At 50.1% G+C, this 19,967-nt stretch overlaps 1 protein-coding gene across 1 annotated transcript in view; it reads right to left on the bottom strand.

The window, feature by feature from the left end:
- Positions 1-19,071, bottom strand: part of LOC111159818 (neurotrophin 3) — a 67,576-nt gene extending 48,505 nt beyond the window's left edge. The window contains exon 1 of the mRNA XM_022522446.1: positions 18,820-19,071. Within this exon, the coding sequence (XP_022378154.1) occupies positions 18,820-19,071 (252 nt within the window). The remainder of the gene's footprint in view (positions 1-18,819) is intronic.
- Positions 19,072-19,967: the final 896 nt, after the last annotated feature.

The raw sequence follows: 19,967 nt of genomic DNA, 5'->3' as shown, positions 1-19,967 counted from the left end.
TTCCCACAAAGATGTGCTCAACAAAGATAGATCTCGCGGGGCTGAAAAGAGTCTTGCCAATTTCTGTTTACCCATTGTGCTACTTTAGATTTGTTTGCTTGGGGTCCAGTTCAATGAAACCAACGTTTCTTGAACACTGGAATTAGGTCCTGGTGAATATAAAATGATTAGCACAGGGCTCTTACCTGCAAAGATCCTAAGGACGCACGGGGAAGACCGACACATGAGCATCATATTTGTGGGGCGACCCAGGGTAGTAAATGCAGTAAATGATAAAGCAGAGATCTGTCTGGGGTCTCAGGGAACATTTCCTGCATGAGCACACCTCACAGTCAGCAAGGCAAACAAAGGTGGAAAGAAACCCTAAGCTTTGGGAGAAACGCAATGAAAGCATGGCCGTGAGAAACCCCGAAGAGGCAGACAGAGTGTGTCATGGAGGAACAAGCAAGTCACTTTCCAGGAGTCTGGACAGTATTTGGTGCAAGCACGGAGAGAGTCTTCTACTGTACCTTATTTATTCCAACACACAAGTGTTGGGTAGTATGGGATATGTCTACTCTTTTCTTCCATAATCAACAAAGTTGTTCATCACCAAAAAAATCCCACCAAATGTAGGAAATGGAGAGAAGAGTGAGAGGAAAGACAAGGGCTGAGACTTTGGAAGCCCACTCAAAAGTTAATCTAACAATTAGATAAGAGGCTACAATAGAAGAATTTCACATGGAATCCAGTGAAATTGTGTACCACTTACAGAAAGGTATGTGGCTTTACTGAGAGGATGGATGAATGGAAGGAAGCCAGACAGACAACCATGGTCATCCTGACGAGGAGGTGCACAGGTCACTGGGTAGCCTGCGAGGCTGGGAGGCAGACCTTGCTTCCGCTCAAGGCCCCACGGGGCAGGCCTCTTTACTTCTGAGTCTCAGTTTCCCCATCTGTAAAATGGGGGGAATTATGTCTAGGCATCCTGTCTAGTTGCTGTGGGGACTGGGATTGTGCAGGGAAAGCACCTAGCACCATGGGATACTTGGTGCCACGACCCCAAGTGCAAATCAATCCTGAACACAATTATCCCCATTAAAAACTCTCCTTGGGGATCAGAAACTGGTTATCTTATTTGCTGAGGGTTTAAGGATTTGAATCTGCCATTTGAGATATTCTTAAGGCCTTCATTGTTCAATCTCGTATTCAGCTTGGAAAATACAGGGAATTAAAAGGCTCACACAATTGGGAACTCCCTGTATACAGTGAGGCACTGTGCTTTTGAGAAGAGTCAAGGGGATCTTCAGAGGGAAACGCTCAGCTCTGTGGTTGGGAAGGGAAGCTGAGCATCAGGAAGGCAAGCCCCGGGGCTCCCAGGGCTACACAGCATGGGTGAGGGAGAAGGAAGGACCCGCCTAACCGAACCTCGCCAAGCCTTCCTAAACTACAAGCAGAATGCATTTCATGCTTGTCAACTCAGGTAAAGGCCCTGATTGAATGGTTACCCAAAGATAAAGACCAGGGATGGTCTTGAGCATGTGGCCTGAGGCTTGACGGATGTCTTGCAGGAAAATGTGGAGCGGTCTTTTTCCTAACAGGATACTCTGCGTGATCTGCTCATTTGTCATATTTGTCTGCATTTTGCTAACTGTTTCTCTCCTCCCTGGTGTGGACGCTCCTAACTACAGTTCAGCCACAGGCGTGGTGTGCCGTCCCGAAGAGACTGGTCTCTTCCACCTGTCCCCATCCATCGTCACCTGAGAAGCCTCACGCGCCTCATTGCTGTTTTCAGTTCTGACATGATTTATTGACCATTTTAACGGATAATTTGGGGGATAAATGCTCAGTCCACAGGCCTGTGCTCTGAGAACAGCCGCATCTTTGTTGAAAGGCTGGGCTTCTGACGTTATTTATGGACTACATGATATGACCCTGCTCCCCGGTCCGCGGCTCATGAACTCACACAAACCTCTGACTCGAGCTGGGCCAGTCAGGATCTCTCTCTAAGGAATCTGCGATGGGGGCCCTGGGACAGTCCGTTGCTGGGTCTTGAATGATGCGGGGTACGGATGCATGGAGAGTGGAGCCCACATGATCCTACAGAGAATGGCCTCCAGGATTCTTGGTTAACGTCTTAGGAAACCCACTGGCAGTGTCTGCTCTTGGGTCCCTAAGATGGCACTGTGTCTAGTTATTTTTTTCCTTTGGGTTATTTAGCAGCATTCGAGATAAAATCATGATAGTAATAATTAACATTTATTGCACCTTGACTGTGTTCCAGACTCAGAGAGCTACATTCTATGTCTCATTTAGCCCTTCCAACAATGTGATGATATCCTTTATACTTAAGAAAACCAACTCAATCTTATCAATACCGTCAAGACTGCACAGCTAAGAAGTGAAGCTGGGATTTAAAACTGGGCTGATGGTCTACTTTCAAGGACATACACAGCTGAGAGAACAATTCTGCCTGTATAACCCCTTCAGCACCCCGCTGTTGGCGAGCACCCTGCTAAGATGTCTTAGCTGTTAACCCCTATCACTTCCACTGCAGTAATGGGCTTCGATGTTCCTGCTGGCAGAAGCATTCTGAGAACTTTGAGGGGAATCCCTTTCAAGATGGCAGATGGTGTCCCCCCTGAAGACCTCCTCCTCCTGTATCAAATTCATACACATAGGGGCAGCTGGGTGGCTCAGTCTGTCAAACCACTGCCTTTGGCTCAGGTCATGATCTCTGGGGTCCTGGGACTGAGCCCCAAAAGCCAGCACCAGGAAAAGAAAACAGCAAACTGGTACCAGAAAAACTCAAACCCAAGGAAGGCATTAAAAGAGGAATCAGGAAATTGAGTGAGAAGCAGAATTCTTTGGAATATCATTTTTCTATTTTATGTATATACAATCAATCAAGAAAATGAATTATGGACAAAACAAGCAATCAGAAGGGGACTGTGAATATTTTATAATCTTGAAAAAGTAAGGTGCTTCATCCACAAAATGAGAATAGCATGTTTCAAGGGGATTTTCACAATGATAAGAAGATACACCAGAAAGTCGTGTCAACCATGAGCTCTGCAGCCAGATCCATGATGGTGCTGGAAAGGAAGTTCTGTTGGGCAGATACACACGTGTCCTTGAGGAGGGAGTATCAATCACAGAGATTGAGCAGCCGGACACAAACGGGGTGACTGGCCTCATGGAAGGGGTAGGCAACCTACACTGAAATGAACTCAAATTTCCTAGATGACATTTTGACTGCCCTGCTTGTGTCCATTCTTGTTTTTTTTTTTTTTTTTAAGATTTTATTTATTTATTTGACAGAGAGAGAGATCAGAAGTAGGCAGAGAGGCAGGCAGAGAGAGGGGGGGAAGCAGGCTCCCTGCTGAGCAGAGAGACTGACGCGGGGCTCCATCCCAGGACCCTGAGATCATGGCCAGAGCCAAAGGCAGAGGCTTTAACCCATTGAACCACCCAGGTGGCCCTTGTGTCCATTCTTAACATTCTGTCCCACCAGCCATCCCTCATGAATGGCAGGACCCTGAGCTTATACCCCAGGTGGCAGCATCAGAAAGATGTAAATTAATACATTGATTCTTTCAAGCCACACCTGGAATATTCCTTCCCATTTCTCAGGGTGCCCCCCAAGGCTACCTCCCAGACTCTCAAGGTTTGCAGGAACATTCAGGTGCTGCAGGGTCTTTTTTTCTGGGAATTCCCCCAGCCTGACTTGGAGGAGAGCCACCTTTCAATCAGAACAATGTGCTATTAGCATAAGAATATACCAGTTTAACCGTAACATATATTTGTAAAGTCATTTACAGCTTGCAAAACACTTTCCTGTGCATTATCTCATCAGCAACCCTGCATTAATTATCTTAAGTAGGTAGAGTTCATTATTGCAGTTTACAAAAGAGGAAATTAAGGCTCCAAGAGGTTGTGACCATTAGCGATTGACAGAAGTGGAAACAGAACTGGGTCCTCTTGCTTAAATGTTGGTTCTCAATATAATTCACTGTAATGAGGCTTACATCCCTTCACCACTCCCTCTAAGGCAGAAATAGCCCAAGAAGCATTTTCTCTTGAAGCTCCCCTGCATAATCCTACAGGGGGGTGGGTGGGGGGGAGAGACGACTTCACTACTCTTATCTGCTCTTACTGCCAAATGTACTTCATATGCCTCAACACTAGTGTCAACTTTCTACTCAGTTCATGATCTCTTATTTACACAGTCTAGACTGGATATTGGAAAACAAAGTAAATTGCCTCGTGTCCAGAAATAAATGCTTCAGCTCATCTCTCGCCTTTGAAACATTCCTGTCCTTTGACTTTAAAAAAAAAAAAAAAGGCCGCTGTTGAAGGTGATTGCTAGGTTGGGGGCGGGGGGAATGGTGACAACGACACACTGCCAAGAATGACTTCAGTTCCATCCACTTGATACACACAGAGAGAGACAGCCCTGGGCTTCCTGCCTACACTGTTCTTTGCAGGGCTTGTCTCTGGCGGTGGCAGTGCAATCCTTTGGCAGTCCCTCGTGCAGGATGAGGCCTGTCCCCACCTCACTGCCCAGTGCTGCAGACTGCGGTCACGCCAATGTCTGCCCTCCTCCTATGAACCACCTTCCCAGTCTTCACATCTGGTCAGCATGGCTCACTCCACCGCATCATGGCTCCTAAACCATCCTTAGGCCACTCTCCGCCATCTGGAGAACCCCAGGTCCAAAACGCTCATGGAAGCCCGCACTTAACCATGGGTGTTAGACGCCCAGCCCCAGCCTGCCTGACGGCCTACCCGGTAATATCTTCTTGTAAATGAGAAACCCAGAGACTGCGATGATTCCAGATGGTCCACTTTACAATTCAGGACTATGTGGTTGGAAGCATAACTTTTGCAGGCCTTATTCGTGTTTTCAAACCTTGGTTTTTAGCTTCCTTCTCTGACCCTCCGCTCCCTGGCTCTCCTGCGAGCCCGGCTTCCCAACACGAAAATGTCAAGGGAGAGAACAACTGGTGTTGTTCTCTCTCTCTCATAGAGAGCCGCTGGTGAGGGCATGGTCTCAGGCTGTGCCTCCTGGAAGCCCCATCCCAAGATAGGCACTAGGGCTGGATGGCACAAAGTGAGAGGGGAGCGAGGGGCTTCCTTTCCCCCAAGCCATCAGTGCAGAGATCAGCAGCCCCGATCCCCAGCTAAGCCTGAAGGAAGGTCTCTGGTGGGTATGCACATTCCCAGGAAGCAGCAGTGCAAGAAATCTGATCATTCAGAGACCATAAACCATTTTGCATCCAAAATGCACTATGGAAACCTGGTATAGTATCTGCCTCTGAGGGCTACTGGGAAACTAATGAGATGACATTGACAAAAGTGCCTGCACAGCATCCATGTCCTGGGAGTGCTGGTCTCTGCTTCTTTCTCCTGCTCTGCGCCGCTCATCCTCAAAACCTCCTCCTGTAGACGGGGGTCGTGGGGGCTTCACTATCTGCTGATGACCCGTGATCTGCCCTCCTGGTATCCAGTTTCTAAGGCAAATGCAAGGTAGGTAGGGTGTAGGAGAGCTCAGCCCAAACTTGCTAACCATCCTTAACTAGGCGAGGACGTCTTGGAAGGACACCAAGCGTGAGGATGGGCACAGACAGAGCAGCGTGGGATGATACTGTCAGCCAGTGGTTCTCAGACTTGGCCATCTGTTGGAATCACCTGGTGAGCATTCAAAAGTGCAGGTGCCTCTGTCCCAACCCAAGATTTTCAATTTCGGTTGGCCGGAGTATCATCCAGAGCCACCACTGAGCCAAAGCGGAAAGATCAAGTGCAAAATGGGATCAGAACCACAAGAGCATGGGATGGGCTGTCTCAAAGCCCTTTGAGACGATGATACCTGAGGTTCCCTTTGGCTTCACCAAGTGGAGTTCTGGCATTTCCACATCCCAAGTCACTGGGCAGCATGCCAAGTGTCTGTCTGGGTCACTGTCACACAGACTCTCTTCTAATATCCTAAAAACAGTATGACCTTGCAAGGAACTCTGTACAGATTCAATACTGGCAAAGAGGTTCTGTGGATTGGGGTATTTTCAGGAGACTCTGAAACACACATGCACACACATACCCATAAGAATCATCTACAGGTGGATCTGATCTTCAGGAATCCGGGACCTAGAAATCTTAGCATCTGTTCACATTCCACTTTGCGCCTGGGAAAAGGTCTGTACAAGCAACCCCCTCTGGGGTCACAGTTCCATATTTTCAGGGGTGCCACTCCAAAGGCCACTTTCTTTCTTGTCAATGAAATAAAAATCAGATGGAAATGCGTAGAGAAAGAAAACCTGCCAACCATCCTAAATTCTGAGTTATGAGTTCCTAAGTCTAGTTTTTGTTCCCCTGCAGTCAAAGCCACTCTGTCTGTGTATGTCCCCTCCACCTCCCCTGCAACCCTTTCCAGGGCTGGCATTATCTCCCCCAGCCAGCACAAGTCAGAGTAGCCAGAGCCCGCATCAGGCCTGATGCTCCCGCTCTGCCTTTCCTTCATGTGTTCCCTCACTCATTCATTCTTCCATCAATCCAACCAACAGTCATTCTTTCACTGTAGCTATAAATTAGGAGCCAGAGTGATCCTCCTCTTTGGAGCCAAAGCCTAACTGTGGCCTCTCCAGGGCTGACCCCAAGTCTTCAGTAGTGCCCCATCACCCTTGGGGGGAAAAGGGAGCCCCCTGTCGGCTCCTGCCTCCTCCACACCTCTCTGTACCCATCATCCCAGGCTGCCCTGTGCACCACCTACTCGGGCTTCTTTCAGTTCTAACTGCTGTTCTCACCTTGTGGCCTCTTCCCACCTGCTTCCTTACCTGGAACTCTCTTCCCCCTCATCCCCTCCTGCATTCACGGATGCTTACAAATCACATCACACCCCATCAGGAAGCCTCCCCGCTATCTCCTGGAGTTGTTTGGCTTGGAACTGCTCTCAGAGGAAATTTCTTTTCTATCTCTACTGTAGCCCCTGCTCACCGTTTCTCTTTGGACAAGAGTCTCTGACATCCCTGTGCCCCAGGAAAACACATGAAAAACAACCGGAATCCTTTTCCAACCCCCTCATATTTTTTTCCCATTTTAGTAAGAAATCGGACCTTCTCGAATGGCTCTATCCTGGACGGTGCCTCTGTCGAGTGGTCCCCCAAATGACTCAGGAGACTTGCAGCAGACAGACGGTAACTTTATACAGCAGCCCCCAAAAGGAGATGTAAACACCGAAGGGGGCACTGGGAAGACATATCCCCAATTCATACAAGAGCCAAAAAGTAAAAAGGGAACGTCAGAGGATTAGAGTGACAAGCTGAGGTCTCTCTGCCAGTAACCCAACCACATTCAACTTGATTTCCTAGACTTGCTAATAGACCACAATCTAAAATATCTTTCTCTCTTATTCCACACACACACACACACACACACACACTCTGAGACACAAGAACATGAAACGAATTGAACGTTTCCTTGGTGACCATTTAAATGCTAAGACAGAGAGAGAAGAGTATGAGGGTGAAGTGATGAAAACAACTTTTTCCCATTTTAATCCACAACCATGGAAAATGCGCACAGAGTTAGAAACAACAACAACGACAACTTCGTTAAAGCGAAGCCTGGATTCTAGCGTGACGGACTCCCACACTGGACCTGTGACCAAAGCTAGGGGACCAACGCAGGTTTTCGGGTGGGGGGCGCTATCTTTGACTCAGGCACTGGGAGTGGATGGATCTTCAGAAGGAAGGTCCAGGAGAGGGAGGGAGGGAGGGGAGAAACAGGGCAGATGACTCAAGAAGCCATTGACCCCCTGGCCTTTGTGTTCACGCTGCCTCCACGACTCCCCTGGGAAGTTCGGTCTCTCGCACTATGTGGGGGCCCACCAGGACAGGCAGGGCCACATCTCGAGGTGCCCCTCCTTGCACAGGATCCAAGTGGGACTCTGGCGCTGCTGCTTCCCGACAGGCTGGACCCAGGAGCCACCTCCCACTGCATGCAAGAGTGGCATGGGGGGCAGGATTGGGATGGGATGGCCTTCAGACAGCAAGCCCAATAGCCCCAGGGCACATGGTGGCCCTGTAGGTCCCAAAACTTTCAGTCCTGTGCCAGGACACAAGAGGGCTCCCTCAGGATGCTCTCGCTGACCCCTGGAGTGGTTACAGCAGACCCGGTGGGTGGTGCTGCTCCACATTTCTTTCTGATCAGCCCAGCCTACAAGGACTCCTCCTTCCTCCAGACTCTCAAAGCCTCTGAGGTCCCTGCCACTTATGTGCCACTTACCAAACATATCCTGCCCCCCTCAACCACCCCCACCGGTCTATTTGTCTGCAATCTGTCCCAGACTCCCAAACAGACTACAAGGTTCTTGAAAGCAGGGTCCCTGCCTTTCAGACCTTGGCAGTCCCCAGGGTGCCCAGCATGGTGGCTGAGAAGTGTCAGGTGAGGCCAGAGGCCCTCTTAAAGTAACATTTTTGTTTAGTGGTTAAGAGAAACAAACATCCAACAGATGTGTTAGGGTTTTTTTTTTTTTTTTTTTTTTTTAAAGGACCCTTATAAAATCCAAAGAAAGCATTAGTAAGGATCTGCTGTCTAGTGGTATCTGGACCAGTTGAAAACAGGATATGAAAAAAAATGCTGAGGTTCTCACTGAGCAGGAGGGACTCAGCGGACAGAAGTGGACAGTAGATGGCAGTCTGTCCCTGTGTCAGAAGTGGTCACAGTGCCAGGAGCTATGCATGGAGGCTGCCAGGAGAAGCAGTGAGCTTCTCCAATAGATGCACCACCCCTGTCTGTGCGGACCTGAAGCCGGGAGCCAGGAGACTTCTGAAAAGCACACCTGCGAGCACATGCACTTACACATCTACCAAGCCCCAATACCTGGACCACATGCACCTGCCACAAACTCTCCCCATGAAGAATCACGGGCATGTGCATCCCAATGGGCTCTGAGCATCCACGGCCCGAGCTCTGCGAAGCATCAGGAACTTGGGGATGAAGAGAGCCACTGCCCTGCAGAAGGGATGACTGCTCCTGACCAAGAGGATTTCCAATCATCATTCACACTAAAAAACAACACTCTGGGCAGGAGCCCAGCATGTGCTGTTCCGTGCTCACACTGCTCCTCACTGGAGGGCAATGATAGGGCACTTGTCTCCCTCACCAGCTCCTGTATCCTCAAGGTCAGGGGCAAGGCATTCGCCTGCATCTTCTCCAACAGCTAGCACAGAGCCAAATACTAAGCAGCAACCAACATGATGTTTCTCAAATAACCTTTGCACATATATTTTCCAAGTGTCTAGAGAAGGACTGCCTTCATTTGTACGCAGTGACACCCAACTCACCTGTGACCAAGAGCCCAAATTTGCAGATAAGCTTGGCAGAGGAAGACATGGGGTGGGGAGTCTAGGAGGGGAGCAGGAAAAACCTTTCCCAGTGAAGAGGCAGTGAGCACCATGACCTCAGCCTTGGGACAGGCCCAAAGGAGACATAGAGAACACAGCTCTGGACCCTTGGCCAGGCACGTCATTCTCTGAGCCCGGCTCTCAGCATTGCACAGTCTGGCCTCCCGGATGACCTGTCATGCACTTATTCACTGACATATTTCTGTAGCAGACACTGCTCAAGGTGTTGGGGTACACGAAGATGAAAAGTCCAGATCCTTCCTTTGCAGAGCTCGCATTCTAGTGAAAGGTAGGAATGCAAATAAAACTTGGGCTGTTAAGTGCTATAACACAGGGAGGCTGGGGAGGGAGAGGCGGGCTCTTTGGGGAATGCAGGGAGACTTTCCAGAGAAGGTAATGGTGAAGCAAAGATGTGAAGGATAATTTTCTTATCCTTGGTGAAGAAGGAGGGGAGGGCATTCTAAAGACAGAACATATCCTCCAGGGCCATCTCAAATTCAAGAACAGATTTATATTTCTGCCATTCACGACATCTTATAATCAAGGGACATTTCTCTTTACATTTAAGGCACATCCTCTCATGGATCCAGCCATCCAGGTTCTTCTGCTAATCCGGATTCCCACAATAAAGGGTGAAGAAGGAAAGACTTTAGGGATCACCAAAGGTAGTAGTCCTCAGTGATCTCACTTAAAACCTGAGCAAAGTGAAACCTGGTGTGGGGTTCAGGGACCCCCCAAAATTGCACAGTTCATCTCTGCTGGAGTTTAGGGCGGAGTCTGGTCTTCTTCCTCAGAGCTTAGGATCCTTCGGATTTAGCTTACTGAATTCTGCTACCCACAGACAGTTTTATTCCGTATAAACCTCCCCCTACGCTCCCAACTTCCAATCCAAGATCTGCCACAAATCTGGCAAGCTTGCTTCTTCAACACTATAAACATACACTCATCCGTATGTTCAATAACTTATCTAGCATCACATAACTTAATTTCCTCCTCCACCCCCTCCATGTCTCTGCACATAAGTCCTGCAGGCCAGTAGGGATACCTGGAAATCCCAGGCATGGACCACAGTGAGGCTTAGGGAGCGGCAGAATCACAGAAGATGTGAACTGTCTCAACTGGCGGGGGCCCTTGGCCTTCTAGTGAGTCCGGCTCACTCCTTTTCCACAAGGGGAAACAGAGGTCCAAGGAAGGAGAGTGACTTGCTCAAGGTCACGCAGCTAGTTTGAGTTCTTTTGCCAGGAGAGATGGGGCAAGCTGTTCCAGGTAGAAGTTAGGTGTCAGGAGAGCTGGGCTTCTTCCTAACTGTGGGACATGCTTGCTGGCATCCAGGTGATTCCCAGAGCTGCACTTTCCTCCAGAACCCAGTGGAAGCAAGGGACAGGCCCTATGAGCCACCAGGAGCAGCAGGCCTGCTAGACACGGTATGGAAAGAATCCCAGACTACAAACGTGATACATATTCCCTAAGGGATAATTTAGAACCGGGGTGGAGGGGAGAATATTTTTTAATTCTAGGGTCTGGGACCTAGAAACAGAAGGAAGGGGGCAGTACATCACCAGGACCCGGCTATCATAAGTAAATAAATAAATAGGTAGATAATGAAAGGGCTACATTCTCTTATAGAGAAAAAAAGCACCAGCCTACGTAAAAAAGTATTCTAAATAAAATGAACACGTATTTTTAAGCACCTACAATCTCACAGGCCCTTAGGTTAGTGTCCTACAGTTAACTGCCATTGCAAATACCTTCCAGCAACCAAACAAAGTCATTCTCATTAATATCCTTGAAGAGGTAGTGAGAGTGGTGATGGGAAAATCAGTGGAGGGGGAAGGAAGAATAAGAGCTTCCAGTTATGGCTTCAGAGATGGCAACATGCACCCCCAAACACCCCTGTGTTTTCCCTACTTCTGGTACTGCTCAGAGATAGGCATGAGGCAGGCAAGTGCCACGGCTGCGGGGGGGGTCTCCAACTGCTGTGCATCAAACAGAGCCTGGGGATCCCAGGCCTTAGCAGCAACCCTTACCCCAAACTTTCAGCAAGAAATCTACATCCACTTTGACCCCGGTGTAAATGGAAGGAGTTCCCGAGCCTATTAGGAAGGCCGTTTTCCAAATTCTGAAGGACCCACATGTTCTCCATGCAGATTTTCTTTTACTTCAATTCCGTGCAACCCTCATCGCAGGACTAGAGAATGCTGGGACCTACCACCTCTTGTGGGCGTGTGGATCAAAACCAGATGTCCAGCTCCAATCTCATAGAGTTTACAAGGAGGCAACTGTGGCTTAAATCAATACCCCCATTCTGGAAGGGCAGATTCCCTTGTCAACAGAACGGGAAGTGAAGGGGGAGGGCTGATGGGAGCTAAGACAGATCGGACACATGCTTGCCAGCAGGTGGCTAAAAAGCCTCAACATTTGTCTTGCACATGAAGAAAACACAATCTGACTGGCGGATGATGGACTTGGGATGGCCACAGGCTTCAGGATAGAAGGCCTCAACAGCTAGTTGTATAACTGTAACCATATCTCTCAATGTCAGGTAACCTCCATCTTCCCATCTGGAAACGAGATTATCCTGGCCATTGAGATAATGCCATGCGATATTTGTAATCATGCCTGGTACCCAGTAAGTATTCAGATATTAACTATCACCATCATCATCATCATTATCACCATCATCATCATCATCAGTCATCTTAAGGGTGGGTACTTGTCTTAGTCAGAAACACTGACACTAAAAGGCACTCAATGTAGAAGCCGGTTGATAAGCATCAGGCTTACCCGCATGCCAAACCCAACTCCACTCAACTCTGTGTGCACTGGGAAGGGTAAGCCAACTTCACGAGCAATTCTTGGCCAAAACAAAACACTATGGCAAATTCTTTGCATGCCTTTCTGCCTTTGACTAAGCCATTCCCCAAAGATAAGAAGTGGGAGTTCATTAAGGGTATGCCAAGATGCAGACTAAGCAAGGCACAGACTACAGGAGGATGGGGCCACGGCAGAATCCCAGGATGGTGGAATTGCAATGGGACTTAGAGGTTTTCTAAATCAATCTCCTCCTTTACAGATGGGTAAATCAAGGCCCAGTGAGAATGCCGAGGGGCACATAACAACAGCTGGTTAATGACAGAGATCAGTCTCAAGAGTGATCCCCTACCTCCAAGTCAGCAGGCTTTCTGCTGCCCAGTGTTGCCTGATATCACCTCATTGGCCTGAGATCTTTTGAGATCAGTAAGCTACTGTTTACTCCTACAGCTCTGGCCTTAAATGAACAGGAACCTTAAGATTTTCAAAAATCCCTGACTAAACAAATCCATAAAAGATCTGGGTCTTTTCTACAAATGCTGTTAAAAAGTGAGCAATCACAACAGACCACACCAAAGTTCACTTCAAAATCTGTTCTTTCTCCAGCTAAATCAAACTTATATTCAGAGGTATAGAGTTAGGCTGAGAGCCACAGACAGCCTCTGGCAGTTACCAGTTAAGACTGCTTGAGAAGGACCAAGGCATAGATGGGGACATGAAACAGCCAATGCATTTTCATTATCCAGAGGTGCCTGCCCTCTTTAGTCCCTTGGCATTTTTAGGTAGGATGAAAGGCCGAGTTACAGAAAACGATGAACAACAAAAAATGCTTTAATGACCTTGGCCTCTCTACACCGGCTTTCATAGGTTCTGAAGTTGAGTTCTCTGTAGGGTTTATCCGTGCCCAGCCTTGATCTTAATAGCAATCTGTCAAGGATAGAGCAAGATACCATCTCTACTGGCCTCATACTTCTTAGAAGTTCCCACATCTCCATCCTTATATACAAATGATCTGAAAGAAGCTTCTCCCAACTTTTCCCACAAGCTGGCCCTTCAGCAAGAAGCAAGAGTCACCAGCTCCACGTATCATCTAATCTGAGCCAGGCAGCCATGTACCTCCCACCCGTGACAGAGCTCTGCAAACGGCACCTGCCCACCCAGGGCCACTTTAGAGCTCACGTGTCCCCCAGCATGTACACGTGTATCCCGTGCTCCTTTCTCCCCCTGCACACGTCTGTCCATGCACAAAGCACATCCACAGACCTTATCAGCAGCACCACACGGGGCTTACGCTTGTCTCCAGTAGAAGATTTGGTCCCTCTCCAACGGACCCGATTTTAAATAAAACTAAACCTAAAACCCTAGCAACGGTCATTAGTTCACCATCTCCACTGCCAGAAACCGCCTGCCTCATTAAAGAGTAAAACAGCAGCTGGTGAGGTCTCTAGGCAGGGTGGTGGGTTTTAAAGATCTTCTGTGTCGGCCTGACTCCCCTCTCTCACTTCAGCCAACTTGCGGATTTACATTCCCTCCAGTTGGGGCCAGAGCCCTGTAACTGCTCAGGAAAAGGTCTGGAGGAGCCTGGAGCAGAAGCCGCTGCTCTTGAATAGAGGGGAGGTGGAGAGGCCTGAACATCTGATCCATCTGGGAGTGGAATTGCAGGGATGGGAAATGTTATGTAATTAAACTCTGCTGGCCTGTCCCGCCTGGGGAATGTGAGACCCATCAGCAGTGACCTCTTCCAATCAACTTAATTGGCCCAATCTCGCCAAGAAAAGCAACAGAATTGGTTTAGTGCCTCATGGAAATAGCTTAGCTCCTGACTATTTATGGCCACTGAACTCAAGGATGGGAGCCTGACTCTGAGCCAGGAGTTGACAGCGCGTGCTGACTGCTGGGAGGACTTGGAGGCTTCAGTGGATTCCCTTGCCTCTCTGGGCCTCCGTTTCTGTCTCTGGGGGAAGGCGCCGTAACCACGTGCTGTGTCGGGTGCACGGCACTCCACAGACCCAAAGCCTCTTACCAGGCAGGCTCTTGCCTCCAAGGACCCATGGTCTAGAGAAAAACAGACCTTCACAGCAACCCGGGATGGCTGGACTTTGCTCCTCTTTTATTCAAATATGCCAAGGACTGAGGCCATTTCCTCTGTTTCCAAAGTCACGTTTGTTTTCGTGTCATGGTCTACATAGCTCACGTTAAGGAACAGGCAAATGTCTCTGATCATCAAGAACATGGATTTGGGGATCACCTTTCTTTGGAAGCATTCAAGGACCTTTTATGAATACAGATTCCCATCAGCTGCAATCTAGGCTAGGTTGCCTTGGTTTATGGGGTGAGTAAACTGAGGCAGTTATAGAAAGTTCTCTTTGCACAGTGCGGGAGCAGTAGACATGCAGTGGGTGTTAAGACTATTCTGCCAACTTGGGAAGGGGTGCAGATCCCATTTTTATTATGGTTCACGGGCATGCTAACGCCTATGTTCAACGAGACTTCTTCTCTGAGTAAAGCTTTGTATTCCTAAGCACTCAAAACTTAGGGGGAAAAAAAGAGGGAACTTTTCTCCTTATTGAGTCGTTACTGAGATTAGGACACTGTCCCAAAGTCACCCTGCCTCCAAAGAGGCACAGCTGAACTAGAATCAAGGCATTCCCAGCACCTTTGGAAATATGTGCCACCAGATCTTCAGACCGATGGTTCAAGCCTTTATCAATTCTTTCTTACACGGATGAGTTTTACCTAAAATTAAGCTAGGACCTCAAAGTGACAGCTCCAATGTCACAAATTTAAAACTGTTAGGAGTCAACTAAAGTCTCCCCTGTTATATGCCCTCGTGTGATTAGAACCTAATAAATGAGGTTCCCTTTGACCTGGTCCAGGTAAGCTGGTATGTGTAGCCAGAAGCCCACCCTCCTTGTGGTATGAGGAAGTTACCTCACTAGCTGTCCTAAGGTACAAACGCCGCCAGACTTCACCTTTCCTTCACTTCCCAAATGCTCCCGGAAGCCTACAGCTCTTGTTCTATGTATACGTTTTACACTTAAAATACACATCTGAGCATCCAAGACAATTCTCATCTTTCCTCAGGCACAAAGAATTCCTGCAAAAACATATGCCCTACCCCTTGCGAGGGCCGGGACATATATGCCTCCTACCCCCAGTCTCTAGCTTTCTCTCAGTCACTTAACCTCAGCCTCACACTGCGCGCATGCCTGTGCCCAGGCCCACGCACATACACGCACACCGGGTTAGCCGATGCTCACAGCCCAGAAAACATTGAAGTGAACAAACACTCCCAACCCGCATCCTCCCTGATCCCAGCTTCTCCGTCGCCAGCTCCACGTATCAGGTCTCATTCTTGCTAGTGAGACCTGCACATTCCCAGGAACTCAATCCTCCGCTGTATCAGGACCTGCTTTCTGACCTGAATTGTGGCACCTGCTCTGAATCATCGGCCCATACCTCCTACAAGAAATAGTCACACCCCTCAGTCGCCTCCCCAGAGCATAAAACCATACATCATCCCTATCGTTATGCCCCATTTTTACTTAACCACAGATACATTTCAAGTCAGCTTCCCTTTGGCCCCCAAGATCCACAAACATCTCTAGAAACTGAATTACAGTTCTTGAAGAAACCTAGACTAGCATCCAGCTCTCTTCGCTCCTCTTGGCAAAACTGCAGCAAGTCAGCTGAGTCCAAGAAGGAATTTTTCCAGGGCACTGTGCCATGCTCCAGTACCCAGCAATGGACTCAGCATCCCGTAGGCATTCCATAAATTTTAATTAATAATCAATATTAACTGGTGACAATGAATTCCTTTATTAAATAAGCAACCCATCATCCAGCATAATATAACACATGTCTCTGTCCCCAGGCATGCAAAATGTATTCCTCCCCTCACTCCAGTCTTAAGTAGACATTCTCCCTGTTCCTCACCTAGTGCCAACACACAGGACTTTTCCCCTTAAATGTACACCCCTCATGCTAAGCCTTCTCCAATTCCTTCCTGTCTGAGGAGGTACAGAGGGGCAGAAGGCAAAAACCAACCCAGTCTCCTTCTCCGCAAATGCCTTTTTTCTCCATAATGAGTGCCTGAGCCCATTTTCCTATCCCCTGGCTACCCCAGGGCTATCCTAGCCAAATTTCCCCATGCACACTCTTAAAGTTCACACTCTTTTCCCCACAGATAGTCTTCCCCCACCCCACCCCCCCACACACATCCCTTTGGTAATCTTCAGGAGGCCAACTTTCCAGACACGTCCACCTTTCACTCCTCCACACAGCAACCCTCCCATGCCACACCCACTCCATGTGTCTGTGCAGACATGCACAAGCCATCTGTCTTCGACACACTGTACCTCTCCTCCTGCTCTGACACTCTTCACAGGCACAGATTTCTCATTAGCTACACCTATGTTCCCACATGCTCTCATCTCCTGCCAGTCACACATATGCCCATCCAACAGACTCCCCAGAAACATACACCTCCACGGCACATGGAACAGCGTAGAGCTCTGGCTCTCTGACCACCCGCTGCCCTGCTACCTGGACTTTCCAGAAACCTCCTTCCCTGACCACACAGAGTACCCAGCGGACCTGGATCTCCCTCCATAGGAAAGCAGACCCCATTCACACAGAACCCGGTCCTCTACTTCCAGCTACAAGCCAGTCCTTACCAAGGCAAAATCTCACACACTCCTTGCTGCAGGCCCGCAGACTCGGTGTTTTCCTCCCACACTGTTCCCAGAGCCTGCTTTCTCTTCGTCTCCCCCCAGCTCCCAACACCATACCCAGGTCTAAGTGTCTGAGCCCAAGGCAGAGGTGGTTGGATTTTGTCCCCTGAATTCTACCTCTCAACTTTCTTTGTGCAGTATGTCAGGAAGGAATTGGGGGCTGGAGGGGGTAAGCTAATATGCTGGAGAATTTCCGAGTGTAGGGAAAACAGAAGGGATTGCAAAGTTCCCTCTCTTACAACTTTCTCCTCTCCTGATGTTTAGGGCAGAGGGCTTACGTATTTCTCTTGCTCTCTGTTCTGAAGGGTGGGAGAGGGCATCTCTTTATGAAAAAGCAGGTCGTCCAGAATATTCTCTAATAGGTGAATTACAAACAAGAGGCTCCAGGAGTGACACCCACCTCCGTTTAGGCCACCCCTCCCAGCTCCCGCCCTCAGCTCTTCTCACACATAAACAAGTCCCCCCCCAGCTCGGTGTCCCAGCTCTCCAGCTCTGAGCCCAGCGCTCAGGCTGCGTCCAGGCTGCGCCTCCACTGACTCTGAACCTGCCATCCGCCGCCAGAGGTCGAAAGGAGGCGGTCTAGTTTTATGTTTTCCCCCACCTGGAGTACCTCCAGACACGCGGGGTGGGGGGGTGCTCCTTACCGGTTGGCAGCCCTCACCCGGTTCAGCGCGAGGTTCTCAGCTCCATGCATTTGAAGCGCAGCAGAGGAACGAAGCAGCCAGCCCCCCCCCCCCAAAAAACAGCAGCGCCTCCTCGCCGGTCACCCACTTGTGCCCAAAAGCAACAAGCAGAGTCCCCTCCCCCACCCTAACCCCCCCTTTCCCGAACCTTCAACTCCCAGGCGTCCCAGATTTCATTTAGAGTGTGAGCAGCGCTTTGGGGCAATGGGCTAATTTGGTCCACCCGGGATCCTTCTGACTCCAACCTAGCTCTGCCAGTCCCTGGTCTCCCAGCCTTCCCACACCTCCGCCTCAAATTCCTAGAGCTGGCCTGGAGAAATCGAGAGGAATTCCCCAGGGATGTCCTGGCCAGCGTGCCTGCCGCTTCCCCGCGGGGTTCCAAATGCGCGGGCTACGCGCGGAGCTCCAACATCTACGCAGAGACCCAGAGTGGGGTAGCCACAGGGTGGGCGCTGGCCACCACGAACCCGGGGTTCGTGGCCTTTGCCAAGAAAAGCTTTCGGAAGAGGTAGGGTACTCCAGGACAGGTATGCCGCGCAAGGCGAGGAGTTGCAACTCCCCAAACTGGGAAGCCTGCGTCCGGGTCGGTTGTGAGCTCCGAGTCCCCTCCCCCAGCCCACTCCCGGGCCTGGGGAGGGGGAAGCGTGCGGGGAACCCCGAGCTCTGGGGAGCCAGGCACCGAGCGCGTGCTGGGGAACAGCCGCGGCACACTAGCGTTTTTCCCGCGCGGGATGCGTCTGCCACCCCCTTTTGTTACAGGATGCGCGGGGAGCCCTCTCTTGCAGGAGCAGACGGGTGTGTTTGTTGGGGGTTGGGGGGGCGGTTCTGCTGAATCTCTTTGCTGCCCTTCCGTCGTCCCTATTTCCCCTCGCCTCCGCCCCCATTTCCAATCGAGGTCCCTTAAACCTGATCACTTTCCCAGATTCTGGGCGGTTTTTTGGGTAGCCGAGGGACCGGAGAAGAGGTGGGGAGCAGTGTCCGTGTGTGTATGTTTGTGGTGGGGAGAGGGTGGCTGCGGTCGCGCCTCGGCCTGGGCAGATCCCAGCGCAAACTTCGGGGAAGGCACAAGCCCGGGAAAGTGAGTCAGTGAGACACGATGGGGGTGGGGGCGGGGTGCAGTTGGGGTCTCCCCTCGCTTGTCCACAGGAAAATCTCCCCACTTAACGCCCCCACCCTCGAACCTGCCCATCCAACGTGCCCGCCTCCCCTTACCGTGGCAGAAGTAACCATGGCATCCGTGTGACTGTTTCCAGGGACGTCGACATGAAGAGAAAGGTGGACGCGAGCTCGGTCATTCAAAGTCTCCCCCACCCCGCCGCCGCCACTACCCAGCAGGGGAAAAAAAGAGAAGAAGAAAGAAAGAAAGGAAAGGGAAGAAAGTAGTTGCGCCGGGCTCTCTCGCGGGGCCGCGCGCGGAGCTGCTCGGTAGGGAGAGGAGCCTTCAACTCTGAGTCCCGTGAACATAATCTGCGCGGTTATAACCAGCCAACCCGGCCAGATGGCTCCGCGCTCAGCGCCTTAACCCCTTCCGTGCCGCGCCGCCCGCCCCCGCGCCCGGCCGCGCGTTTTGCCCGCTCGCACCCCTAAGCCCCTGCGGCTTGGGGCTCGGGGCCCAAAGGGGCAACGGGGTCATTTCTCCTAGCCTGTCTTAAAACAACAACAACAACAACAACAACAACAACACAACAACAACAAAAACTTCTAAATTAATGGTATACTTCAGTATCCCCTTTTTAGAGACCCAGGGGGAAAATAGAAAACGAAATATTCATTTTTTCACTACATTTTACATGTTCATGTCTTCAGCCTGCCTTATTTGTTCTTTTTCTTGAAAAAATTCTTTTTAATTTTCTTTTTCTTTTCTTTTTATTGAAGATTTTCCTCTCTAGGCAGAAGGGCCTTTCTTGCCCCTTCCCCCTGGCGGCTTGGGTCTAATTGTAAACTCCTCCTCCAAACCTTAGACCCTTCCAGCTCTAGATCTCTCCCCACCTCCTATCAAGCCCACCCGTCACTCCTTCCCCCACCCCACAACACGAACACGCCCAAGGACAATCGTTCCCCAGCGAAATCGCTGCTCCCAGGGACCAGCACCCAAGACGCTGTGCAGGCCGTCAAAGACAACGAGTCAGAGAGGTAGGGGGCGGGGGTCAGGGGGACCAAGGAAGGGGTGGCCCTGTGTGTATGTGTGTGTGTGTTTGCGCGAGCGTGAACGCGAACGTGGAAGAGGGAGGGGGAAGGATCGAAGACTCCCATTTGACCCAGACACCGACTTCTAAGCCCCTTCCTTCCAAACTAGGATGGGGCCCTGCAGCTGAGCACCCATCCAGCACCCACCAGTCTGCACGCGGGGACAGCGCGGG

The sequence above is a fragment of the Enhydra lutris genome, unplaced genomic scaffold, assembly GCF_002288905.1.
Source record: "Enhydra lutris kenyoni isolate GAN:26980312 unplaced genomic scaffold, ASM228890v2 scaffoldscaffold69, whole genome shotgun sequence".
In the NCBI taxonomy this organism is placed as follows: Eukaryota; Metazoa; Chordata; class Mammalia; order Carnivora; family Mustelidae; genus Enhydra; species Enhydra lutris.
Note: the sequence above shows the minus strand (reverse complement) of the source record. Positions and strands in the feature narration are given on the sequence as shown.